Below are 23,003 nucleotides of genomic sequence, written 5' to 3'. Positions count from 1 at the left end.
AGGAGGGAGAAACAAACAGGGAACATAGACCATTCATCTGTCTTATTCCTTAGATTAGCCAGGATTGGCACAAAAGTAAAGGCATATGGGAAAGTTTGTGGTCACTTCTTGTCCAGGTCTGTTTTGTGATTAAAATGTCAGACTCTACAACTGCCCAGTTAGCACAAATGCTAAAATTTGCAGAGGAAGACAGAAAACCAAAACCAGTGAAAAATAAACTTAGTGCGACTCTTTGGTTAAATTAATCTAGAGGATCCTTCTATCAATTTTGGTTATTAAGCATGCTAAAGGTAATTTGAAACTGGGTGATGGCTAAAAGATTAAGTAATTACCCCCAAATTACTTAGTTCAATACAAGCAACAAGCTTATTGCCTCATATCAAATACTTTCATGAACGCACGCTTTTCAGGGGGTCTGCCAGAACAATCAAACACTTATGTGGTGTAGGATGCCAGCCTTTTGCTACCCGCTGTTATAACATTGATTTATAGAAACTGATTTATATTTTTTCCCTTATCAGTCAGCAGCATACAGTATTCACGTGTAAAGATACTCAAATTAAGTTCTGCAGAAAAATACTACATAAGGAAGAAGGCGATTGTACTAATTAGCTCTGTTGCAAAAAGGGCAGCATAAAATATATATTAAAATAGATTCCACAGTGACTTGTGGTGCAAAACAGTCTAAAAAACCAATCTATAAAACAACTGTAAAGAATTTGGAAGAACTTAAGAAATTTGGTAGGGTTTTCCTTCAGGATGCTTGCTGCGGAAGGCAACAAACATGGTGGGGCCAAGAGCTTTTCTGGCCGAGACTGATAAGAGCACGTTTTCTTTAGTTGTGTGACTTTTTCAAGCAATCGTGTATTAGAAGTCTGGGCATGTTAAGGACCTGTGATATCGTCAATCTGTTTTGCTTACCAGTTTTTTGCTTAGAGGAAAATCTGATCTTCACGGGGATCTTCTTATTCAGTTACTTACAGTGGGGTCCAGTCAATGCTGCTGCTTCTTCCAGTAAGATGGAAAGAGTGAAGCATTATTTCTACTTGTGTTTAGCAGGAAGAGAGAAAAACATGGAGAGAGTAACTACACGGCCGGGGGGCAGGGGGAAGAGAGAAAAAAGACATTGGACTTGCCCATTCTGGTTGAGGTTGGTAGGAGCTGCAGGTTCACCTTGAGAAGTCATGCATAGTGAACTTCTTACAGCAGGGAGTTGGCTGGAAGGAGACAACAGCTATCTGGTATTGGAAAACAGCAAGGTCTCTGTGATAAATGCTTAGTCTGCACTTACGTTTATCTCTGTTTTAGTAGCTTAACTGAAAAAAATACAGAAGTACTAGCTTGAATTTTGGAATATTTAATGTTTTAATTAACTCTTAAAGAAAACTTGAAAGTTATTTTTTTAGAAAATGTTCAGACATGGACAAATGTATTTCATTCTTAATTTTTATTAATGATTTTTCTCTGTAATTTTCAGTGCCCTTCAAAACTGATACATATATATATATACAGATGTGCCCCTCAGAACTATATCTATATATAGATAGATAGATATCTGTTTCCAAGTCAAGCAATGGTAAATGCGATTTGTGTCTGCTGAAAGAAGTTGGAGAGGGAGAGAGTGATTCATGTTACCAAAAATAAAGAACAGGATGTGAAGAAACTGGATGAAGAGAAGTTGAACTCTGACAGAAAGGGGAGCTTGTCTGCAGAAGCCAGGGGATAATCTACCACTGTAATATGTAGAATACAGTATAGTCTGTGCAATATACAAATGATGTAAAGCCTTTTAGAGAAGATTTAGGTAGGTGAGGATAAAAGCAAAACTATGTATTCACAGTGTACTGTGAATTGTTACATATGCCTGCGCTGGAAAAAAAATCAAATTGGGCTTCTGTAGCGCCCTATGTCTGTATCAGCCTGTATCACATGACTTTGAATCAGTAGAGCTGTTCATTGCTTTGGCATTTTCATAGCCAATATAATTATAGTGTGGTAAAATATGCACCTTACATGTTGATCTTCTAAATTGATTCATTTTTCCTTCCTTTGTCATGAATATTTAATTGTCTGTTTTATCAAATGAATAAATGCAAATATATATGATTCATAACAAAATATCCTGGAATGTAGGGACAATAGCTTATGCCTTCCTAGGTTTCTGTAAGCCACACACAACTGAATGTGGTGGAGTTGAAGTGGCTAGCGGACCTCTTTTGGTCTAGAAAAACGTATTTGACTTCTAGTAGAATCCTGTAATAAATTGTGCTCTTGAAAATCAGAATAGGTGTCTATGAAGAATGACTAAATATTAAAATTGTTGAAATAAAGTATGTATCTTATATAATCAGCCATTACTTGATCTGGCAGTCTGGAGCAAGCGGTAGTTAACTCATCAAGAATGCTAATTGTTTCTAATAATTTCTGAAGGAAATTATTAAATATGGTAGATAAATGGAAAAGTGGTGCAAGCAATCATCTAAATGTCACTTCTCATCTTTAATAACCTACTTCCTACCTCATTAAGCCAGTTGGTTGGGTATTGTTGTGATTTACTACTTCAGTCATTGAAGGGAAATAGAACAATAAGGGCTTCTGTCTCCCATAAGGAGATGAAGTCTGCTGCTGCTCAGTTAAATATGTGAGTGGGATGAAATGACAAACAAGTATTTCTATTAGAAGATGACAAATGAGACTAGATTTATTAAGGACAGTCTGATAGAGAAAACTGAATGTTGGGAATTGAGTTTCTTGAAAACTCTCCAAGTATTACTGTATGTGTTTCAGGCTGCAAAATGGGTAACAGCTGTAAAAAAATTTTGTCTTTGGCATTTCCTATAATACTGATGAAGATAAAGGAGGTGAGCCATCTATAAGACTTATCACAGTTGCAGTTTATTATGGACTATGTTTAGCACTTACTACTGGCAAATCATCAACTGAAGTTTTGCCAGTGTAAGTCCTTATGTTTAGGTTCATAGCTATTTACAGTTACAGGGGAACGACTGCATAGTCACAGGCTTCCTGCTTTCTGTCAGTAAGTAGATGTGCCACATTAATTTGTTTTTCCCATCCTCAGCAAATCTATGCCTCTTTAAGGCTGATCTTGCAAACATTTTCATAGTCCTGTAATGAGCAATCCTGCTAAAATAGGTGAAGCCATAAAAATGGCTTAAAGCTTGTTGATATGCCTTCAGTTTCCTGCTTCAAACAGCTTTTGGTCTCTTCCTACACATAAACATTATGAATTTCAAAGTAGGTATTAGGAGGAGTCATGGAAGTATTTCTCTTCCATGTGTCTTAGGTTTGCTGTATTTCCTGTGGGCTAATTACCGTGTTCGTAAATCACAGATTCTGCTTTTATAGGTTTTATGAGGGGGAGGTGAAGGATTCACTCATGTTGCTCATTAACTCTATGTTTTTCTACTCAACGAGACATCTACACCGCTGTTTGAGTTTGACATAAAATTTTATCCTGTTGAGTTCAGAGCAAATCATTAGGTAAGATCTTTCCATGTTTTTTTCTCCTCTCCTTTCCTACTTCATTTTGCCCCTCACCTCCCCCAGCATGCTTCTTTTCTTTCTTCTGCAACAAAAGACACTTTAAGCTATGGTAAATGTAGTTTACTAAATATAGATGTTAGTAGATATAGAAAATTTCTAGAAGGCTGCCTCACAGGCCCAGAGCAGGCAATAATTCAGTTGTCCCTAGCATATGTGAATATTCAGTACCCAAGGCTGTGATTTGTATTAGGACCAGGCATACCTTGACATTTGCTCCTTTCCGTGAAGGAAAGTTTTTGGCTGTTCACAACTTCATTTTGTTGTTAATTTTAATGCTGAGAGCAGTTTTCTGTATGTTTTTGAACTAAAGCCTAGCTACATTTTTTGATATATACTTACCATAAATACTGTTTTTTATAGTTAGCAATTGTAATAGTATCCAAACTGATAGTTATAGGATAATTAATCCTTGAAATGATTGGCCATAGATATTATTTTGCGGCTTATATAAGTATGTAGGCAATGAAACTAGGGATGAGAGTATGCAAGGCAGAATGAGGAGAGTTAAGACTGTTGGACACACAAATAAAAACTAGATAGATGATACAAGGCCTTGACCGGGCTTTTATAAATAGTATTTAGCTGGGTTTTTTTTTTTTAAATGTTGTTCCTGAGGCTGCTGATTTTCTCTATTGAGTACATTAGAGATTTATAAAAGAAAAAAGTTGTTTCCAAAAGGACAGGAGGAGAGCTATTCAGTTATGACCACTTAAGCAGTATATTTCTAAGTCTTGTTGTTCCTGCAGGTATAACCATTATTTATCTTCAGTAAACAACAAGATTTTATAAACTGATCTTCAACCTCTACTGCTGCCTTCAAATGCTTAGGGGGGAGGGGAAGGAAGGAGGAACTATGTTAAAGACATTTTAATAAACTGTTTTGCCAGAAAGCAGTAGGCTAGCCAGCTGACCTGATTCCTTTTAAAAAATTAAAAATAAATAAAGAAAGAAAAGCGCTTCTGCAAATCCTAGATGTTATTGTACCATACTTTTACTGGTTATTCTTAGCACTTACAAAATATGCAACATCCCTAAAATATCCTTTCCACACAAAATAGTCAGCGGTGATTGCTGGGCTTGAGACAGGTCCTCGTGTGTGGTGGTGTTCATTTAACTTGTTTTCCAGATTCCCTTGCTGAGAGATGCTGACAGCTGTGTGATGCTCTTTGCTTTTTTGAAAAGCTGAGAAGTGCTGTACAGCATGCAGTGAGTTTCCTGCCTGGATGGCCAAGCTATTTATTTCCTTGTTGTTCCCAGTCCCTGCTGGTTCAGGCCTGGACTCGTAAGCTGCACCGATAGCGCTCTGCGGCAACGCACCCCTTCAGACAAGAGTCGGGCACATCAAAGGACACAAGAGATTTCAAGAGGGCGCTGAAATCTTAGTTTCCATCTGTTTGGCCTGCAGTCCATTGCTATAAGGTAGGAGTGGTCAGTGCCTGCAGTCACCAACTCCAGCTGGTCTGTGTGACCAAGATATAATCTATTTCTTGATAATACTTTGGGAGGGTTGTTTTCTTTTCACGTGTAAAATGCTGCATGACAGCACGGGAGGTGAAGCGTTCAACTTAGCAGCAGATTAAGCAGCAACAGTACAAGCTTCTCTTTGTTGCCTCCGTGGTTACCTTTTACTTCTCACGAGAAAAATGATGAATTCAATCTGAATTGACTTAAACACGGGCCTCACACTGAAGTGTGAAATAGTACTAGTTGTAGTGGGGAAACCTGTTTAGCCAGGAGCAGGCAAAAACATTAGGTAATTTGCCAAAGCCTATAATATTTTTTTTTTCAAAGTACAGGGGTACTGTGAATAGGTTTCTTAAGAAAAAGTTTGCTTACATATCTGTTGAAAAAGTACATTTAATTTTACAAGAAAACTTCATGTTGGCATGATAAAGTTCATTCTTACAACACCATCAAAATGCAGAGGTTTTTGGATGGTCTAGAAAAACAAAACAGACTGCAGTTTAATTAAAAATAAAATCACTAGAGAGCAGAAGTATGGTAATTTCGCCACTTAAATACCTGAACTGCTGTGGTTGGGAAAAGTGTGCCAGGCTGCAAAATGCTGGAAGGAGAGGGGAGTGTTTTTCTTTCATACAACTTCCCCGCGCACCCCCCCCCCCCCCCCCCCCCCGTCCCCGTCCCCGAGCAAATGCAGATTCATCTCAGGCTTTATATCACTTGCCAAGTGATATAAAGTGGGCTAATACCATATCAGAGAGACTTAGGAACTGCAACATATAACTTGTTAGTTACATAATTCATAGATGAGTGTGTGTGTGTGAATAAAAATTAGTACCTCGACCTGATTTTTCCCCAATACAAATCACAGATACTCTCCATCTGATGAAAGAGGTGGTTTAGGCCCTATAGCTGGGAACAGGGTAGGCCAGCAACGGCAGCGGTGAGCTGTCCAAACAAACCAGAAAGTCATGAGGAGCCCTCATGGTGGTGTTTGTCTACAGTCTAGAGGAGAGCTCTCCGAGAATTGAACACCTCGGCCAGTTATGCCCTTTCTTATAGGAAGAAATGCATATAGGTAGATTGACTGTGCCAGTTATCATTTGGCCTGGAAAGCAGGAGAGCTCTTTTTTTAAATCCTTCACTGGCTTGATTTGATTCTGAGTCCATGACTCTTGTATCCCAGAAACACAGCCTAATCAGCAGACTTGGTTATCCTAGAGAAGTCATTTTTAATATGCCAGTTGAAAAGCAAAACAGTTTCATGAATTAACTGTTCATATCAACAGATGCTTAATCCCCAGATTCTTATATCTCTGGCCAGTAATCATCTGGCTGTAGCGTCAAATGTCATTGTGGCTTTAATTTTAATATTTTTATTTTTAAAACATTTTTAAAATTGTATTTAATTTAATTTGTTGTTGCTGAAACTGTTTCTGTTTACTAGTTACAACACTCCTATTCCATAGTGAGAAATTGTAGTTTGTGACCATGTTTCCAGTAAGATAGACTGGAGATTTGAAAACAGGTTTCTTTTTAGCTAAGTGCTCCAACCAGCCAGCTTTTTGGCTAAAATGGGACTAACCCATATGTTCAGCCAGTTTTCCAGTTTCCTTACATAAAAAAACAGATAATGGTAGGTGTACTTTTATAAGCAGTGTAGAGAACAGTTTTGAAAATGCTGCGGGACCTTTGAGCAACTTGACTCTTTCATGTGTGACTGTGGGGAGATCTTTAAGAGCCCATAGATTTGGGCACCTACATGGTTAATAATCGGCATTCAAGTTTCTTTGTAAATCTAGCCTTAAATTCAGTACCAAGAGGAATCTGAAATAGCTAATACAGGGGATCTCAGTTACAGATATGGCTAGTGGCCACTGTTTTGTGATGTTATGCTTTGATTTGCGTTTGATGCTCATAGATGCATTAAATGTCCTTTCATTTGAGGAAAATGTGGTTTGTTTGTTTTTTTTTCCTTCTCCCTGTTATTATAAAAATGCTTGCTTGAAAGCAGCATATCAGTTATATGGAAGAATGATAGAAGCGTTTTAAGAAAAGAACAAAAAACTCTCCAAGGGAAGAGTATTTTTAGTGCCTGAATGCGTTAGGGTTCGTGGAAGACAGTTGCGTGGTTTTTGTATATTGTGAACAGGTTCCAAATCTGTATATAGATGGTCGCGTAGAGAACCATGCAAGAATCATTAGATTGTAATCCCACATTGATAGTAAACCAGACACAGTAATGGCCAATATTGAACTAGCTGTTACAAACCCAGACATAAAGCTTGGACCAGCTCTATTAGATAAAGTTCATATACCAGAGTATGCTGTGTGTGACGTGGTCCCCCAGAAAGGGGGGACTGAATGTGAGACTGGTTCCTCACTTGGACTCTAGCAACTCATCTTGTTTTAGTGGGAATCAGTGCAAGTAAACTGGCTCAGATTAACTATGTTTACACTATCGGGTCTCATGATTTAATCAGGCGTCCAGAGGGAAAAGGCTAATGTCACTTTGACAAACACTTGGCTACTTCTGCCCAATGAATGAACACACGTCTTATTTTAACTGCTGAGTTAACAAACAAGAATTGAACAGAATCTTGTCTGAACTTTGTAAAAAAGACATTTGTCAACTGCCTATAACACAGTTTAAGAAAAAGGCGGGGGAGTGAAACTCCTGCTTACTCTGTGTCAGCAAACTCCTAACAGTACAGCAAAGATCAGCTTTCCCTTAACTTTCTTAAAAGGATGGGCCAGTTCTCTTAATGAGGACACAGATCACAGATAGGTTAAGTCATAACTACTGAAATACAATTTTTACAAAAATTGTGGTCTGCTGCTGTCCTCACACTACACTGTGCTCATAGGTGTTCTCTCTGTAGTCTGCACACCTTCAGAAAACTTGGCATATCACTAAGGACTGTTTTTTTCCCCTCCATGTTATTTTGCTTATCTGTGTCACTGGAACAAAAAGCTGTAATATTCCCCCTGTAAATACTGACTCTTTGTTATGCTAGAGACCAAAAATCTTAGTCGGGGACTGTTCTGAGACCTAGTCTCAGCTTTCTGTGCATTTGTGTTATTCATCGCTGGGGCCTCTGGCTTCTCAGAATATGGCAGAGACAAAATGTCATTGGATCACAGAATCTCATTGACTCTCTGCAAAATAAATGTAGAATTTAGCTTGCAGAATAAATGTACTTGCTCAAAGAAACTAATTTTGCATAACAGATTTTCTTTAAAAAAATTTTCGTATAGATGTTTAAGAATATCTGTTTAGCAATATCCAAATGTATTTTTCTTTGTCTACATAAAGAATGATCCATTGAAAAATAATCCAGCGTGAGAAGAGGTGATGATATTAAACTGTACAGCTGCCCTGGAAACACTTATCATCTCAAGTCCTGAGTAACAGCTTTCAGGTCAAAAGCAAGACTCTTACCGAGTTATACTCCCACCGAGCTCCCAGAAACGCCGGTGCAATTTTGACCCTTGCTACTTAATAGAACCTTTTAATAATTTTAATCAAAAATGATAGAAAACGTACTCTTGTGCACAAGTTGTGATGAGGTTTATTCTTATTTCTTGGGTGAATACATTTACTCAGTGTGTATGACTTAAGAGTCCACGGAGACCCCTCTAGTGTAGCACCTGACCAACATCCGTAACACTACGGATAAAACCTAGGTTTCATGCTAGTTTAGTTGCATACCACAAAGTTCATTTTGTTTCCTAAATAGGAAGTCTCACAGCTGTCCTGCATTTTGGGTTTATCTACCCTTAAACCATCTCTTGATTTTAAGTATACTGTGTGTTTCTTGGAGCTATTCTCTGAATGCAAATGATCACATGGGACCTTCATAGGTCAGGTCAAGAGTTTATTTCCCATGGTCCTGTGGGCAGAAAAAAAACTCTCCTAAAAACCCCGAACCATTTAAAAATTAAATTTAAAAAGTATTTCTAATAGGCTTTTTCCGCATCTCTCCCTTGTAAGGCGCCACCTTCCAGCGGTGGGGACTATGAACCCTTGCGGGCGCGATATGAACTATGGCTATGAACCCTGCTGTTCCCTTAACGGCGTGGCCGGGGCTGGGGCGGGAGGCGGGATGATACCGCGGCTGCCCACAGGGGGCGGCCTCCGCCATGGCGCCGCGTAACGGCGCCGCCGTTGCGCTGCCACCGTGGCGGCGGCGGCGCCGCCGCCTCGCGGGGACTACGCGTCCCAGCGTGCCCCGCGGCGGCCGAGCTCCCAGCATACCCCGCCGCGCCGGTCATGCGCCGACCTCCATTTTGAGCCCGACCGCCTGGCCCCGCTGCATGCCGGGAACGAAAGTCGGGGTGAGGAGCCCCGCGGCGCCGTGTCGCCCCGCCCCCGCGGGAGGAGGAGGAGGAGGAGGGGAAGCAGCAGGGCTGAGCGTGCAGCCGGTCTGGGCGGGCGGCGGCCAGGAGCCGCCCGGCGCCTCCATCGTCACCGTATGAGCCCCTGCTCCCTGCCTGCCCGGCGGGCGGGCGCGCGCGCCGGTGGCGCCCGGCGCGAGGGCGGGCTGCGCGCTGCCGCCCCCTGGCGGAGCGCGAGGCCGCGGCGGCCGTGTTGCGCGCGGGGCGGAGGTTGAGGACACCCGTGGGGGGAGGAGGGGGAGCTGCCGTGGGTCGGAGGAGCTTGGTGGGAGCCGGCAACGCGCCAATGCTTCCCTCCTTCCCCTCCCCCCCCCCCGAAAAAAACCCAGAAATTGCTGAGGGGAGAAGCGGTGGCCCCGACGGTGGAGTGGGTGGGTGGGGCGGTGGGTGTCCTGGCTGAGGGATCGTGGGCCCGAGGTCAGAGTGGGCGGGCACGGGCGGAGGCGCCTCGGGGTGGGTTGTGCGTGCTGAAAGGGGAGCGCAGGGGTGGGGGGGGAGGGCTCTCTGAGGAACGCCCAGCTGCGCGCACGAAGGCGGTAGCCAGCAGTAGTAGTGGTGGTGGTGTAGCGGTGAGGTAGCTTGTTTGGGGCGGGGGGGGAGAAGGGCCGTCGAAGGCAAAGGAGGTGCGGAGTTGTGCAGGAGTTAACTTACGGGTTTTTTCCCCTTCTCATAGAAAGCAGGTGTGGAATGCTGCATTTTAGAGAAGTTCTCCCCCCCCCCCCCCACAAGATTTCATGGGAATGTTGTACAAACATTGCCTTGCTGAGATGCGTAGCTAAGCATGTTTAGAATTATTTGGAAAAGAATGTACATTGGTCTGACAGCATTTGTAAACAGCAAAAGTTGGTTCGCTGTCATTAACCCCAAAACTGAAAAGTTGCAGAGGTAACTCATGTTGACTAAGGGAATATTTAAAACTCATCATGAGTTTTTTCATAATTATGAGGAGCCTTGAGATATTCAGAACTCAACCGGACAAGGCCCTGAGCAACCTGATCTAAGCTGACAGCGCTTTGGGTGGAGGAGTTAGAACAGATGGTTTCCAGAGATCCCTTTTAGCCTGTGATTCAAATTAAGAGAATGGATAAGTTCAGTGCTTGTAAGAGTAAAATAACGTGTACAGAAGGGGAAAAAGCCCACTACAATGTTGTTGCAACAACTAGTCAAGAACTTGAAAGAATCCTTTTGGATAATTCTCTAAAAGAATAGATCAGTCGTGGTCGAGAAGGCAAACTGAATACTGTGTGTTTCTAATAAAAGAGCTGACAACAAAGCAGAGATCAGATATGCCTCTAGCCAGCTAAGACAGTAAGTGCTGTGGTTATTTGGGTGCAAGACCGGTTGCTCCAGCTCTTCCAAACTACCTACCTAACAAAGACTACCCACAAGATTAGTCTTTGTGGTGAGGCAGTAGTGCCAATTTTTCTCATGAGTTGTCTTCATGGTGGAAGTCTTTTTATACATGCCCCTCTTTGAAGGGCACCCACCTGAGATGCAAGCATTTAGTTCTCTTGCCACTCTTAAGCTGAAAGCCAATTTACACTTGCCAGCTGGGAAGCAGACACATGGGTTGACTTCAAGCACCTGTGCTTACTTGTTATTACAGAAAAGGATCAGCTGCTCTTTCAGGCCCTGTGACAAGACCGAAATCATTATGCAGTTATATAAATTCATGATGTGCCTCTATGCTTAATATTATGTGCAGTTCTAGTTACCACAAACCAAAAAGGATATAATAGAACTAAGTAAGGCATGGGATAGGGTGACAGGATTCATGAGCTTGGACAGGTTTTAAGTAGGTGTGGAATGGCTTCCATACATGTAAGAGCAGCTAAATAGACCTCAAAGAGGATATAGAGGGGAAGGTAAAATACAGAAGCATAGTCTAGGAAGACATGAACAGTAAGAAGATATGAGGAAAAATGTATAGCATTCTCTAATCAGAAAGTAAATTAAGAACAAAAGGAAGTACTTTCCTACAAATAATGAAACTTATTGCCCCAGGATGTTATGGCGACTGAAGGCATAATTGGGTTCAAAAGGAATTTATTCAAATTTATGGAAAAGAGGTTCATTGGTATTAAATGTTATTGTTTGGACTCTGCCTCTGGCTCAGGAAATCACTAAACCACTGATTGGTTTTTAGAGGCTGCAGAATGGAAGATCATTCTGTACAAGGATTTGCTTCTTAACGCTCCTTCATAAGCAACTGTCACGTTTTATCTAAGCTAGCTATTTCAGAATGATTTCAGATTTCAATTTCAAAAAGCTTTTTATTTCTTTAAAAGCAGAAACAAAAAACTAAAACTGGTAATGTAAACCTAATGTTATTGAGTCATGCTCAAGTGATGTGTGCTGTTTGGATGTCTTATGCAGGATGGAGTGAGACCTTGAGACCAAATGTCTTTAGTACTGAAATAGTGCAAGAGCAGTATAGCTACGACTGCTATGTTGGCTTTGAATATTTATCATAATGTTTTAGTGATAAATATTAGTCGAATAGTACATTATGGCCTTTCAATACATAAATCATATTTCATCAACTGAGCTGGAGCTACCATAACGCTAGTATTGAAGTGCTAAATTACAAGCAATAATTTTTATGGCTAGTTCAGAAATACCAATAGAATGTTATTGCTGAAGCTATTAATTTGCATTTATTTGTAGTAGCGGTGTCATGTTTGATTCAGCTTTTTGGTGAAAAAGAAAAGTAAGAAATCACTAATTTTATAATCCATATTATAAAATGCTGCAGATTAGTAGGAGCTGTGATATTGGCAAGAATGATGGCCACTCTGCTATATTGGACCTGAAATTCCTGTCAATCACTTTCCATTGCTTTATTTGCCATTTTTGGATTGTTTTTGAAGATGGGCAAGGTTTGTGCCATTTTTGGAGGATCACGAGGAATAGGAAAAGCTGTTGCAGAATTACTGGCACAGAAAGGCTGCCGCCTGGCGATTATTGCTAGAAATCTGGAGGTAGCCCAAGCCACTGCACATCATCTTGGAGGTATGTATGCTGTTTTGCAATGCTTTCTTCGCTGTCCAAAGCTTAGGCAACTTGTAAAAATAGTAGGTTATTAGTAAGTCAATAGTAGGTCAACTAAAACCTGATTTTTAGCTAGAGACAGATTAAAATAAAGCTGAGAAATTAAAAAAAAAAAAAAAAGGGTTATATCAATATGATTTGATTTTCACAATATACTTAGGGAAAGTGAAGTGCATTGCCAGTCATATCTTACAGATAGAGTAGGTGATATTAAGGGAATTATTCAAGGTCACACAAGTGAGTTTGTATGAGCTGACTCATTCCTGGTTCCTAGCCAGGCCAGAACTGAGACCAACCTGCCTATGCTGAACTTCAAATTTTAAAAGGCCAAAAATATAAAACAAGAAATTACCTGATAATTAATTAGTACAATACTTGCAAATTGTCCATATTCAATTGGGTCTCTCAAGTTAAAACTAATTCTACATCTGTTTTTACAACTGAATTTATAGATTTGAAAGAAGGTTTATGAATGATGCAGAATCTTTTACTATTATCTTAATGTGACTTTATTTCAATACAGCAGGGCATCTGGCGCTTAGCTGTGATGTATCCAGAGAACAAGATGTCCAGAATACTTTTGAAGAGATGCAGAGGAATTTAGGTCCTATTAATTACTTGGTTAATGCAGCTGGGATCAACAGGTTAGTTATTAGTTACAATGCTATATGTAATCCTAGACCACACCATCTTCTTGTAAGGTGCTAAATATAGAAGAGGGCCTTTACGTTTATTAAGAGTGTTATTAATGAGGGCGTCTGAAAAAAGGAATTAAGCATTTGCTAATATTTTATTTCTAGTGGAAGTAACTCTGGTAGATGATAATAGCTTTCACTGTAGCTTCTGAATCTGTCCCCTCGCTATTCCTCTTTCCTCCACTTCACCCCCCTAAAATTGTTCGAAAACAATGTTTGATACTTCTTTGCAATAATGGTCTTTGTTATCAGAAGACCAGCTTATCTTTTCCTTTTTTCTGCTATGTGTAATCCTTGCAGTTTCATAATTTTGAATACTAGGTTGTGTAGAACCGCATAAATGCCTATTGCAGTACCATTCATTTGTCAAGTTTTATCATGCGTAAATGTCATTATTGGGTAGTCCCATGAGTTCTTTTGGGTTGTTGGTTTTTTTTTTTTTTTTGGTCCATTTGTAGGGATGGCTTGTTACTGAGAACCAAGACGGAAGATATGATATCTCAGCTTCACACTAACCTTCTGGGAACAATGTTGACCTGTAAAGCTGCTGTGAAAAGTATGATTCAACAACAGGGAGGTGCTATTGTTAACGTAGGTAAGTTGCTATTCTAATTCGGTGGCATTATATGTAAACCGGGTTTATCAAATGTTGTAGTAGGTGTAACATGTTGAAATATTTTTTTATAATTGACTGTTTTCTTTCTGTTTAGTCATTGTGTTTCTAGCATTTCTTTATGATTCTTCTCTCTTATGCAACTTCAGCAAATTATAAAAACAGCTTGTGTCCATAATATAACACCTCGGTTTATATTTTTTCAGAAAGAAAATTTTATCATGCTTTATCAACTCTTTCAGCAGCTAAATTTACCAGCTATCAGTAATTAATTAGAATCAAATAGGTACAGGTGTTGGGGGGAGTTCTGTGCAAGAATACTTTTTTAAAACAGCTTTCTGCTTTAATTTCCTGGCACCTGATAGTCAACATATGTATGTGCATTCCACAAAAATCACACATAATTGAGGGATTTGCTTATCCTAGCAGTAGGCTATAGAACATATTTACTAACATACTTTTTATTCCTTTTTTTGTAATCTCATTTTAATTCTGATTTTAAAACAAATATGATAAAACTAGTATAAGCATCCAAATTAGTCATTTGATCTTTTCTTCTCTTTGATGTTTCTTTGTTTTAGGAAGTATTGTAGGACTTAAAGGCAACTCTGGTCAAAGCGTGTACAGTGCTAGCAAAGCAGGATTAGTTGGATTTTCACGCTCTCTTGCTAAAGAAGTAGGAAGAAAGAAAATTCGAGTGAATGTGGTTGCTCCAGGTTAGTTTATGTGAAGTTACTCAATCTTTGACTGTTGCGGTAACTGATCTGCAAGACTGCTGGATGTTTGCTCTACTCTGAGAGAGTAGAAACGTAAGATATTTTCTTTAACTTGTATAAGTAAGTAGTCTTCCTGTCTTTTCAGTTTAAAGTATAATGCATTCTTTCAGTAACAGTTCCCTCTTTTGAAGGGAACGCTGGGAAATTTGGAGGAGTGGATCTTACTGTTCCTCTACCCTTTGTTACATAACGGCTTTTTGCTTTGTTCCTCCTTCAACACCTGCTATCCTTACAGGTGGAGGGTTAGAAATAATTATATGCAGGTAGCTATCCTCCTGTTCTGCTAGAGAATGCTTCTTTGTTATTAGAGAAGTGTTAAAGACCATGAGAAGCAGGCATGAAGGCATCCCTGTCTTCCCATTTTAGTAAAAGGACAGAATCTAGAACGAAAGTTCTGTGAAGATGAGGCTCATCTCTTCCGGTCTAATAAATCACCACCTCTTGAGAGAAAATCTCTTCTGGCTTTCCTGAGTTTCTCTACTCGTGGCTGCGTGCTCTGGTGCTCAGCTTGTGGAGTTCTGATGCCATTAAGACTTCTACCTGAACCAGGCAGGAAAAATATTTTTCTTGTTTAGTGAATCAAACAACTCATAGAAGGCTCCAGAGCCATCACAAAGAGGCAGAGCTGTATACCAGAAAGCAGAACTGAGACTTTCCCTTTCCCCTCTTAGTGGCAGCTAGACATTAGGTCAGATCAGCTCTTTATGAAGCTGCAGCTTATGTGAAGAGAAATGCAACAATGTGGGAAAACTGAATCTCAGTTAATTGAAAATTGCAAAGAAATATTTTCCAAAGTTGTGAAGAAATGTTCTTAAAATAAGTGCAATGATAGAAATTATGCAAGTGCTGTAATATATTTAATATATTAAAATTTCCATTATAAAATGTAATGGAAACAGTTGCAAGCTATAGATGTTTCTTGCCATAGATTTCATATCAGTTTTTATGGAAAGTGTTTTGGTGAAATGAATGTATTTTATCTTCCAGAGAAGTGATCCCAAATATGGGATTTGGGCCCAAGTTTATAGAGTTAGGATTTTTCTCATAGACTTTTAGAGATTCTGCATTTGGATTATTACATCAGTGCTTACAAAACTGGAAGACATTGTATTGGTTACCAAAAAAAAGTTGTCCCCAGCTATAAAATGGTGTGAACTGACTACTACAGCTTTGAAGAATGATAGCCGGTGTGCTGAATTTTGGTCATAGCTTTCACTTGGGAGGTTTCCAGGAAAAATGAGCTTGAGAAATTTCGTTGGAGATTATGTAACTCTTCAAATTTTCTCCTCTCCTAGGCTTTGTTCACACAGAGATGACCGCTCATTTGGAAGAAGATCAGTTGAAGAAAACAATTCCTCTTGGAAGATTTGGACAGCCTCATGAAGTTGCACAAGCGGTTGTCTTTCTGCTAGAATCTCCTTATGTTACAGGGAGTATTCTAATTGTAGATGGAGGCTTGCAGCTTCTGACTTAAATGCTACATTGAATACCAAACTTAAATGTCACAATGGTACTTATACACTAATCAAAGGGAGGGGACAAAAAGCTTAGTTGAACATTGACGTTCATAATGGAATTGATACACTCTAGTCAGAGTAGTACTTCGTAAGTAATAAAGTGCAGCATATATGTTTAATTACCTGAAAAAATCCATATGATATTATGAAGTCTGTGTATGTAACATAAAATTTTAAAAAAGATCTGGTTTGGAATGATGATAATTTTGAATAGTATATTGATATATCTTAAGAGCACTATATTTTTATAAAGTCATGTTTTCCAGTTTGGGATAGCGTGGAAATTATATTCTCAATCATTATGTTACACAATTATAAATAAAATGTGGAGGCATGTTTATTGGTTGGCAGTTACGATTGCATCAGGTTTTTCAGGTAGGGAGAAGATTGTGAACTGTTTAATTTTTTATTCTTATCAATCCCTAGAAAATGCTTTTCTTTGTTTTTTGTTTGTTTGTAGCTGAAATTACAAAGCTAGAAGCTTCTAGATCCTCCAGCATACCTGAATTGTCTTTAGGAGATTTAATGATATGTGATGCACTTTTATAAAGAGGAAAAACTGCTCAGTTCTATTCTTAAATATGCATACAGCACTCATTTATTTCAGCAGCACTTGAGCATATATTGAGGGACTCCTGATTGGTCATTGGAGATGCTAATTTTGTAAAATTCTGAGTTTGAACTGAAAATACACTGTGAACAGTACAGTTGCAGGCCTTCTACATAAAAGGTGTAAAAGTAGCTGTGCCTTTTCACTGACTTGAAACATAGGTAGAAACAAATAACACTTCCAAAGTGTGAAGTCCAGTGTATTGCTGTATACTTGAAAACTCAGTTCAACTATGTTATGCTGATGTTCTTTAGTATGTATGTACAATCGATAAAATAGCCATGTATCTTATTCGAAGCAGCTTTTGAAGCAGAATAATTATTCAGCTGTAGACATTCTTGGGTGTTCTTCTTTTGCTGAAATACTACCAAAAGTTTGACCTCAGGCTTTTCAATTGAGATCAAGTAATTTTTGGTAGCTGATGTGTTTATCTTTTCCGAAGAAAACTATGAATGTGGTTTAGGACCTTCATGTCTTAGCTCCAGTGTGCATTGCATCATGATCCAGATGTTGGTTCAGGTTTTGAAATTACTTGCCCTCCTGACACAAACTAAAGTGCAGAAGGAAGAGATCTCACTGATGGTAAGTTGGAGTCTTGAAAGTCTGAGATTTTCTTCATTTGTGCAGCTGAGAAATTTTGACTTTGTGCCAGAAAACAGCGCATGTTCAAGCTCCTTGATGGTAGGTATTGAGAAACAATGTAAGGAATGGTTGTATTTTCAGGGGTTTTAAACTAAATTGTGTTATTCACTGTGGAATCTAAAATATTGCTAGAGGTAGCCCGATCAGGAGTCCTTATCTTACTAATATCTCTTTGTTGAGAAGTGTTATTTGCTGTGAAAAATTGTGTGTCATCTGTGTCTTTGTACCAAAAATATAATTGCTAATTCTGTTCCTCTATGTTAGGAGGAACTGGCCAAAGTATAGATGAATTTTTTCAGAGGGCACTGAAGGTAAGGGAAGACAGCTAATACTCCCTTTTTTACTAGTCAAGCTGTAGTATGTCAGTAAGTTGGCTGCTACCCGTACCTGTCCTTAGTATCTTACAAGCCAAGGTTGTGTGACACGTTTTTACCATGAGCCAAACCTAAAAGACTAAAAAGAGTTTCCGGTTAGTGAGCTCTGGACCTAATTATTGTTATTCATTGTTTCATTGGATAGGTTATTAGCAATAGCACTTTTATTTTATATTTGTGATTAACACCTGGGATAACATCTTTATAGGAATCTCAGTTTGCTGCTACATAACATTCCCAAAATGTTGCAACAATTACTATGTTTTTTATTACTGTAGTTGTTGTATATGCTGTAGGACGTGAATGAGAAGTGAGTAGCCTTAAAATCATATTTTTAAGAAGTTTTTTTCATGCTTTTCTTCAAACTGGTAAATTAGAACTGAAACCTAGTAAAAACAGTAATCCGTTTCAGGATTTACTGTGTACATCTACTCTAAGAACGTACCATCTGTATTTGTCAGACTAAGGTTGTGCCTGGCCTGGTGTTATGTCTCAGACAGTGGTGGTAGTGAATGCATAGAGTGGATAACAGGTCAAGTAGGTGGTGATGTCTCCTTAAAATATTCTTGAATCCTCCAGCAATTTGTGATTGATATGTTGTGAGCCTGCCATTTGATAGCTCTAATTGAGGCCTACTGGTACTTATATTTGATGAGACGTTATAAAAACCCTCTGTGCTGTCTCCATGCCACTCTTGAATGTGTAGACCTTTATCATATTCTGCCCTGAGAGTTTCTTTTCAAACTGGAGAGTGTTTTTTTTTTTTTTTTAGTGTTGTGTCAAAAAACAGTGCCTAATTGTTTTGCCTTTTGCTGACCATTAAGCTTACATTTTCAGAATCTAAGAAATATATATATGAACTATAACTCAGTCCTGAATAGTTAATTGTCAGTTTGGAGCCACTTTCCTCATATATGTATTCAGGACTGATTTTTTTTTTACCCCCTGGTGTGAATCGTTTTCATTTATCTACAGTGCATTTAATCTTCTGATTTTTTTTTTTTAAGACTTACTTGCTCAACTGATGAAATGGCTCTGCAACTTTTGTTTCATTCCTTCACCCCTTTATTGAGTAAAGGGATTTGAGTAACTTATTTGAGTAAATTAGCATTACAGAAAATAGGGTGCTTCAGAAATGGCTATCTCAAAACACTTAGGAGTATGTTGTCCTGCACTAGCCCAAAAGGTGCCTGTGGGATTCTGTTGGTGATCCATGCCTTTAGAAAAGAATGACCACAAATTCATATCCTTTCTCTTCTATTTTTTAACAGTTTACTGATGTGATGACTTATCTCCTTGGCAGCCCAGAATCTTTAATGCTTCTTGGTCAGGAAACATGTCGGATGCCTTTTAGAATTTCAAGTATGCTGTATTAATTAATCTCCCTTACTCACATACTCTTTTCACCTTTGAAAGTACTCTAAAATTTTTGTGAAACGTGACTTCCCTGTACAAAAGCCACACTGACTTTCCTCAGTATGTTTGTACAATTGTTTATATACCTTTAGAACTATTTCTGGCAGTTTGCTGTGTACAGAGAACAGGTAACTAATCTGTAATTCTTAAAAAAACAAATAACCCTTTCCCCTGCAAAAACTCCCAAAAGCCTGATGTCACTTTAGCCAACTTCCAGTTGTCTGACAATGAGGCAGTTTTATCTGAGCAGTTTCACACTGCGGTTATTTGATTTCTTTTAGATCTGGAGTGATACCACCTGGCCTTGGCAGTTTGTCACTGTTTATTCTGTAAGCTCTTTTTCTACCATTTTGCTTTGAGGCAAAGAACTAATTTAGTGTTCAGGGTTGGTTTTTTTTTTTTTTTCTTCCTTTTTTCCCCTATGGCCTTACCTCCTTTGAGCACTTTGCTTTTTATTTTGATCATCTGCTCATCTTATTCAGGAACAAGAACCTTTTGTGGTGTTCAGTTTGTATGTCTTTTTGGAAGTTGTTCCTCTAAACTCTGATCTGTCTGTAGCTTTTGCATTCAGTGACAGACTCCCTCCAGCTGCTGAAATGAGACTACTGCTTTTTTTGAAGATTGTCTTTTAGATTCTGGTAGCTGTTAATCCATGCCAGCTCTCTCCATCCGTCCCTCCCCATCTCTTCCTGCCACAAACAAAGTATAAGTTGGCACTGTATATTTAAAGTTGTCATAGTGGAAGTTCAATATATGCAGTCACAGTGTTTTCTTCAAGCATTGTATTGCCCAATTTTTTGGCTTGTCCTTTTAGTTTTGTTTTAATGTATTTCCGTATTTTTATGTTGCTCCCTTTTTGGGAAGGTAAATGCTTCAGTAGTAGAATGTTGTCTTTATTAGTAAACTTGCTCAATATTCTTGCAGAAATAAAGTTACCATTACAAAGTCAGTCTTTGAAAGTAACATTTTGAACCAGGTCTTGTATGCTCCTTTGGGACCACAACCAGAGTTGGAGTCCCTGACTGACTGCATGAAAGAATCATTTATTAAAAAAATGTAATCTAGGCATCTTTGGTGTGATGTTTACCAAACTTAGCTGATAGTTGAAGACTTTCATTACAGTTGTGTTGTCTCCCTTATTGTCCGTAATCTCCCTCAGGATGTCATAGCTACTGCCATAATCTTAATTGTGTGGGTAATAACATAGTCTAACAACAGATTTTAGCATATTAGACCTGGAATTTCAATCCGTATTTGATTTGATGATTTAATATCTTTGATGTCTAGTTTGAGGGCTTTCTGTGTATTTTGTATATATGCATATATATGTATATAAGACTGATTTGTCTTATTTCCCTCATGGTTCTGGTATGCCTATTGTGTCACTATCCTTGATTAAAATCAGGCATTTGGGTTTCCCATCCTGTACTTCTAGTGTTTATGCCAAGCTATATATATATACATGTTTTGTTTGTGTGTGTGTGTGTGTGTGTATGTGTGTTCCTTCTTCAATAGGACTATGTGCTTGAGTTATTTTTTATATTTTCTCAATTGAATTTTGAAAATTTCTGTCCACTCTCTTACTAGAGATACAAAGTTTTTATGACTCCATTCATAGAGGAATTGAGAGCATGTGCTTCATCTGATGGTTTTTTATCTGCTGTATTGCTTAAAACTTTCCTATCATCTTTTATTAAGTACCAGCATTCTGCTGCTTTTTGATCTAGAATGAGCTCTTTTACAGATTCTTGCTATTCCAACAGTTTCTTTAGTTCCTAAGGAATCTATACTCTTCTCTCCTGCACCTGTTTTTACAGGCATGCATTGAAATTTGCTTCTTCACCTTGCTCTGGGAACATTTTGAAGACGGTTGCTGTTCAGGTGTGGTCTTTAGCTTAACCTACGTTTTATTCCAGATCTCTTCTCCTGCTGCACCCTATGTGTTGGTACCTACATGGCCTGGCACCACCTCCCTAGATTTTCTAGAGTCCATCAAGGCACATTTTTAAGGTGGCTGCTTTTGCAGCTGGCATTTAATTCACCATCCAGTCCTCTTGTACAGCAAACCCCTCTTACTCAGTCACCCATAATTATTGCTTTATTTCTTCATTTCATCTCGGTTTCTGCTTCAGAAAAGATAACCTGATCAAAGAAGACTATGTGTTGCAGTATTTATTTATTTGTGTGCCCCACCTTGTCTCTGCCTTGTTTGAAAACCTAAAACCACTCTTGACTTTGCACTTGATTCAGCTGAAATTTTTTTGATTGTGATTGCCTTACTTCTCCCTCTTAAATACATCCTGAGAGATGTATTTATAACTCAGAGTTCACTGTAGTGAACTCTTTACGTTAGGCTTTTCTTACTTTTTAGAGATATATTGCAATTGGTTATCATCCATAGGAGCTTCTAGCAGGATGCCTATACTTTTGGTGGAGAGTTATGTTTTTAAATATTGCAACTGTAAGGAGGAGATGTAGTGAGGAACAGCTTTTACAGACTTTTATTGTAACAAAAGTATGCATATCTTGTATATAGTATTAGGGTGTGATATCCCATGAGGAGATTTTGTTGCGGCCTCCTGAGGGCAGTCTATCCTAAGACATTACTATATTGGCAATTACTTGATTAAGATATCTGCATAGTTCTAGGAGAGTGGGGTTACCTGTTCAGTTGACAAGTTGATAGCTTGCACTGCTGCTGATGAAAGGTTGGTAACTTGCATTGCTACTAGTTTTCTGAAATCCGAATCCATATGTCCTGCGCTATTTTGGGATGTAAGGCAGCATTTTTAAAAACTGAAGGGATTGCAATACTGAGTTCCAGTGAGATTTGGATAGAAAGTGGATATCTAAATCCCAGGCTTAAAAATACCACATTATTATCTACAGGTAAAACACACATTATAATGATTAGCCACTGCTGCTATCCTCGTTTTCCTCCTTTGATCTGTTGCACAGGGCAAGAGGCTGTTATTGCATGAAACTGAAATGTGTATTGCCTGTTGCGTTTGTGTGACTTTTTTTGATGTATAGCATAGTATAATTAATTTAAGAAAAACTAATCAAAACTGAACTTTCCAAGACAAGCTGCACCACTTCACATAATCAGTCAGTGTTTGAAAAGAAAAAGGGGCAAATGTAGTGAGAGAGAGAAGTCTTTAAGGAACATTCCCTGTGCTTATTGCCTGTGCCAGTAAAAAGAACTCTTGAAGCCCAGATTGACATAACACGTATTTTTTTTTACCCACACGTTATGTTCAGTTTCAGACACATAGAAGGGCTCATGTGCTGGAGGCTCTTTTTTGCTGTTGATATGTCTACTGAGTTAATAATTAATATTGCCTCTACCTTGCCTGACATCTTTAGATCAGCATGGCTACAACAACTGTTCTAGTATTTTATACTTTTATTTTTCATATTAGCAGCTTATGTTTATTAAGATCCAGGATACTGTTGGTCCACTTCATAGAAAAGATGCAGCACTGAAACTGACAAACTGACGTTTTTCATCTCCTTTTCTAAATACATCAGATCCAATGCTGATAAAATATTTCTCCCTTTTTTCCCTCAGTGTCCTTTACCATTATAGTCTCAAATGCTGAAGTAGAAATTAATATTGCTGTGCTGTTTTTTAAAACTAAGATTGTTTTGGCTACTTGGAGATATAATAACAGATTGCCATTTGGGGTATGATGGTGTCAAACATGTTGAAACAACATACAAGGAAAAAGCACCAACTTTTACTTGGTATCGTCATGGATAGGATCCTAGATTAGGATCTTCTAGGTACAGCATGCCATTAACTGCCCTTTACTTATTACCTGTAATTAAGGTACTTATCTCATTTTGGCAGCATGGAATCACTCCTTAAGGAAGCATCTGGGGT

The 23,003-nt window shown here is 38.8% G+C and overlaps 1 protein-coding gene across 4 annotated transcripts; it reads left to right on the top strand.

The window, feature by feature from the left end:
- Positions 1-9,292: 9,292 nt before the first annotated feature.
- Positions 9,293-16,982, top strand: CBR4 (carbonyl reductase 4). 4 transcript variants are annotated; one of them, XM_068942442.1, is made up of 6 exons: positions 9,293-9,363; positions 12,294-12,435; positions 12,998-13,118; positions 13,628-13,764; positions 14,364-14,498; positions 15,854-16,982. In XM_068942442.1, the coding sequence occupies exons 1-6, from the start codon at positions 9,343-9,345 to the stop codon at positions 16,030-16,032; spliced, it is 735 nt and encodes a 244-aa protein (XP_068798543.1). In that variant the 5' UTR covers positions 9,293-9,342; the 3' UTR covers positions 16,033-16,982. The 4 variants fall into 4 exon arrangements, with proteins under 4 accessions (XP_068798543.1, XP_068798544.1, XP_068798542.1 ...); XM_068942443.1 differs by having other exon boundaries at positions 9,309-9,363; positions 12,179-12,435; XM_068942441.1 differs by having other exon boundaries at positions 9,319-9,498.
- Positions 16,983-23,003: the final 6,021 nt, after the last annotated feature.

This window comes from Struthio camelus, chromosome 4, assembly GCF_040807025.1.
Source record: "Struthio camelus isolate bStrCam1 chromosome 4, bStrCam1.hap1, whole genome shotgun sequence".
In the NCBI taxonomy this organism is placed as follows: Eukaryota; Metazoa; Chordata; class Aves; order Struthioniformes; family Struthionidae; genus Struthio; species Struthio camelus.
The sequence above is the reverse complement of the archived record's forward strand: the minus strand, read 5'-3'. Positions and strand labels throughout refer to the sequence as shown.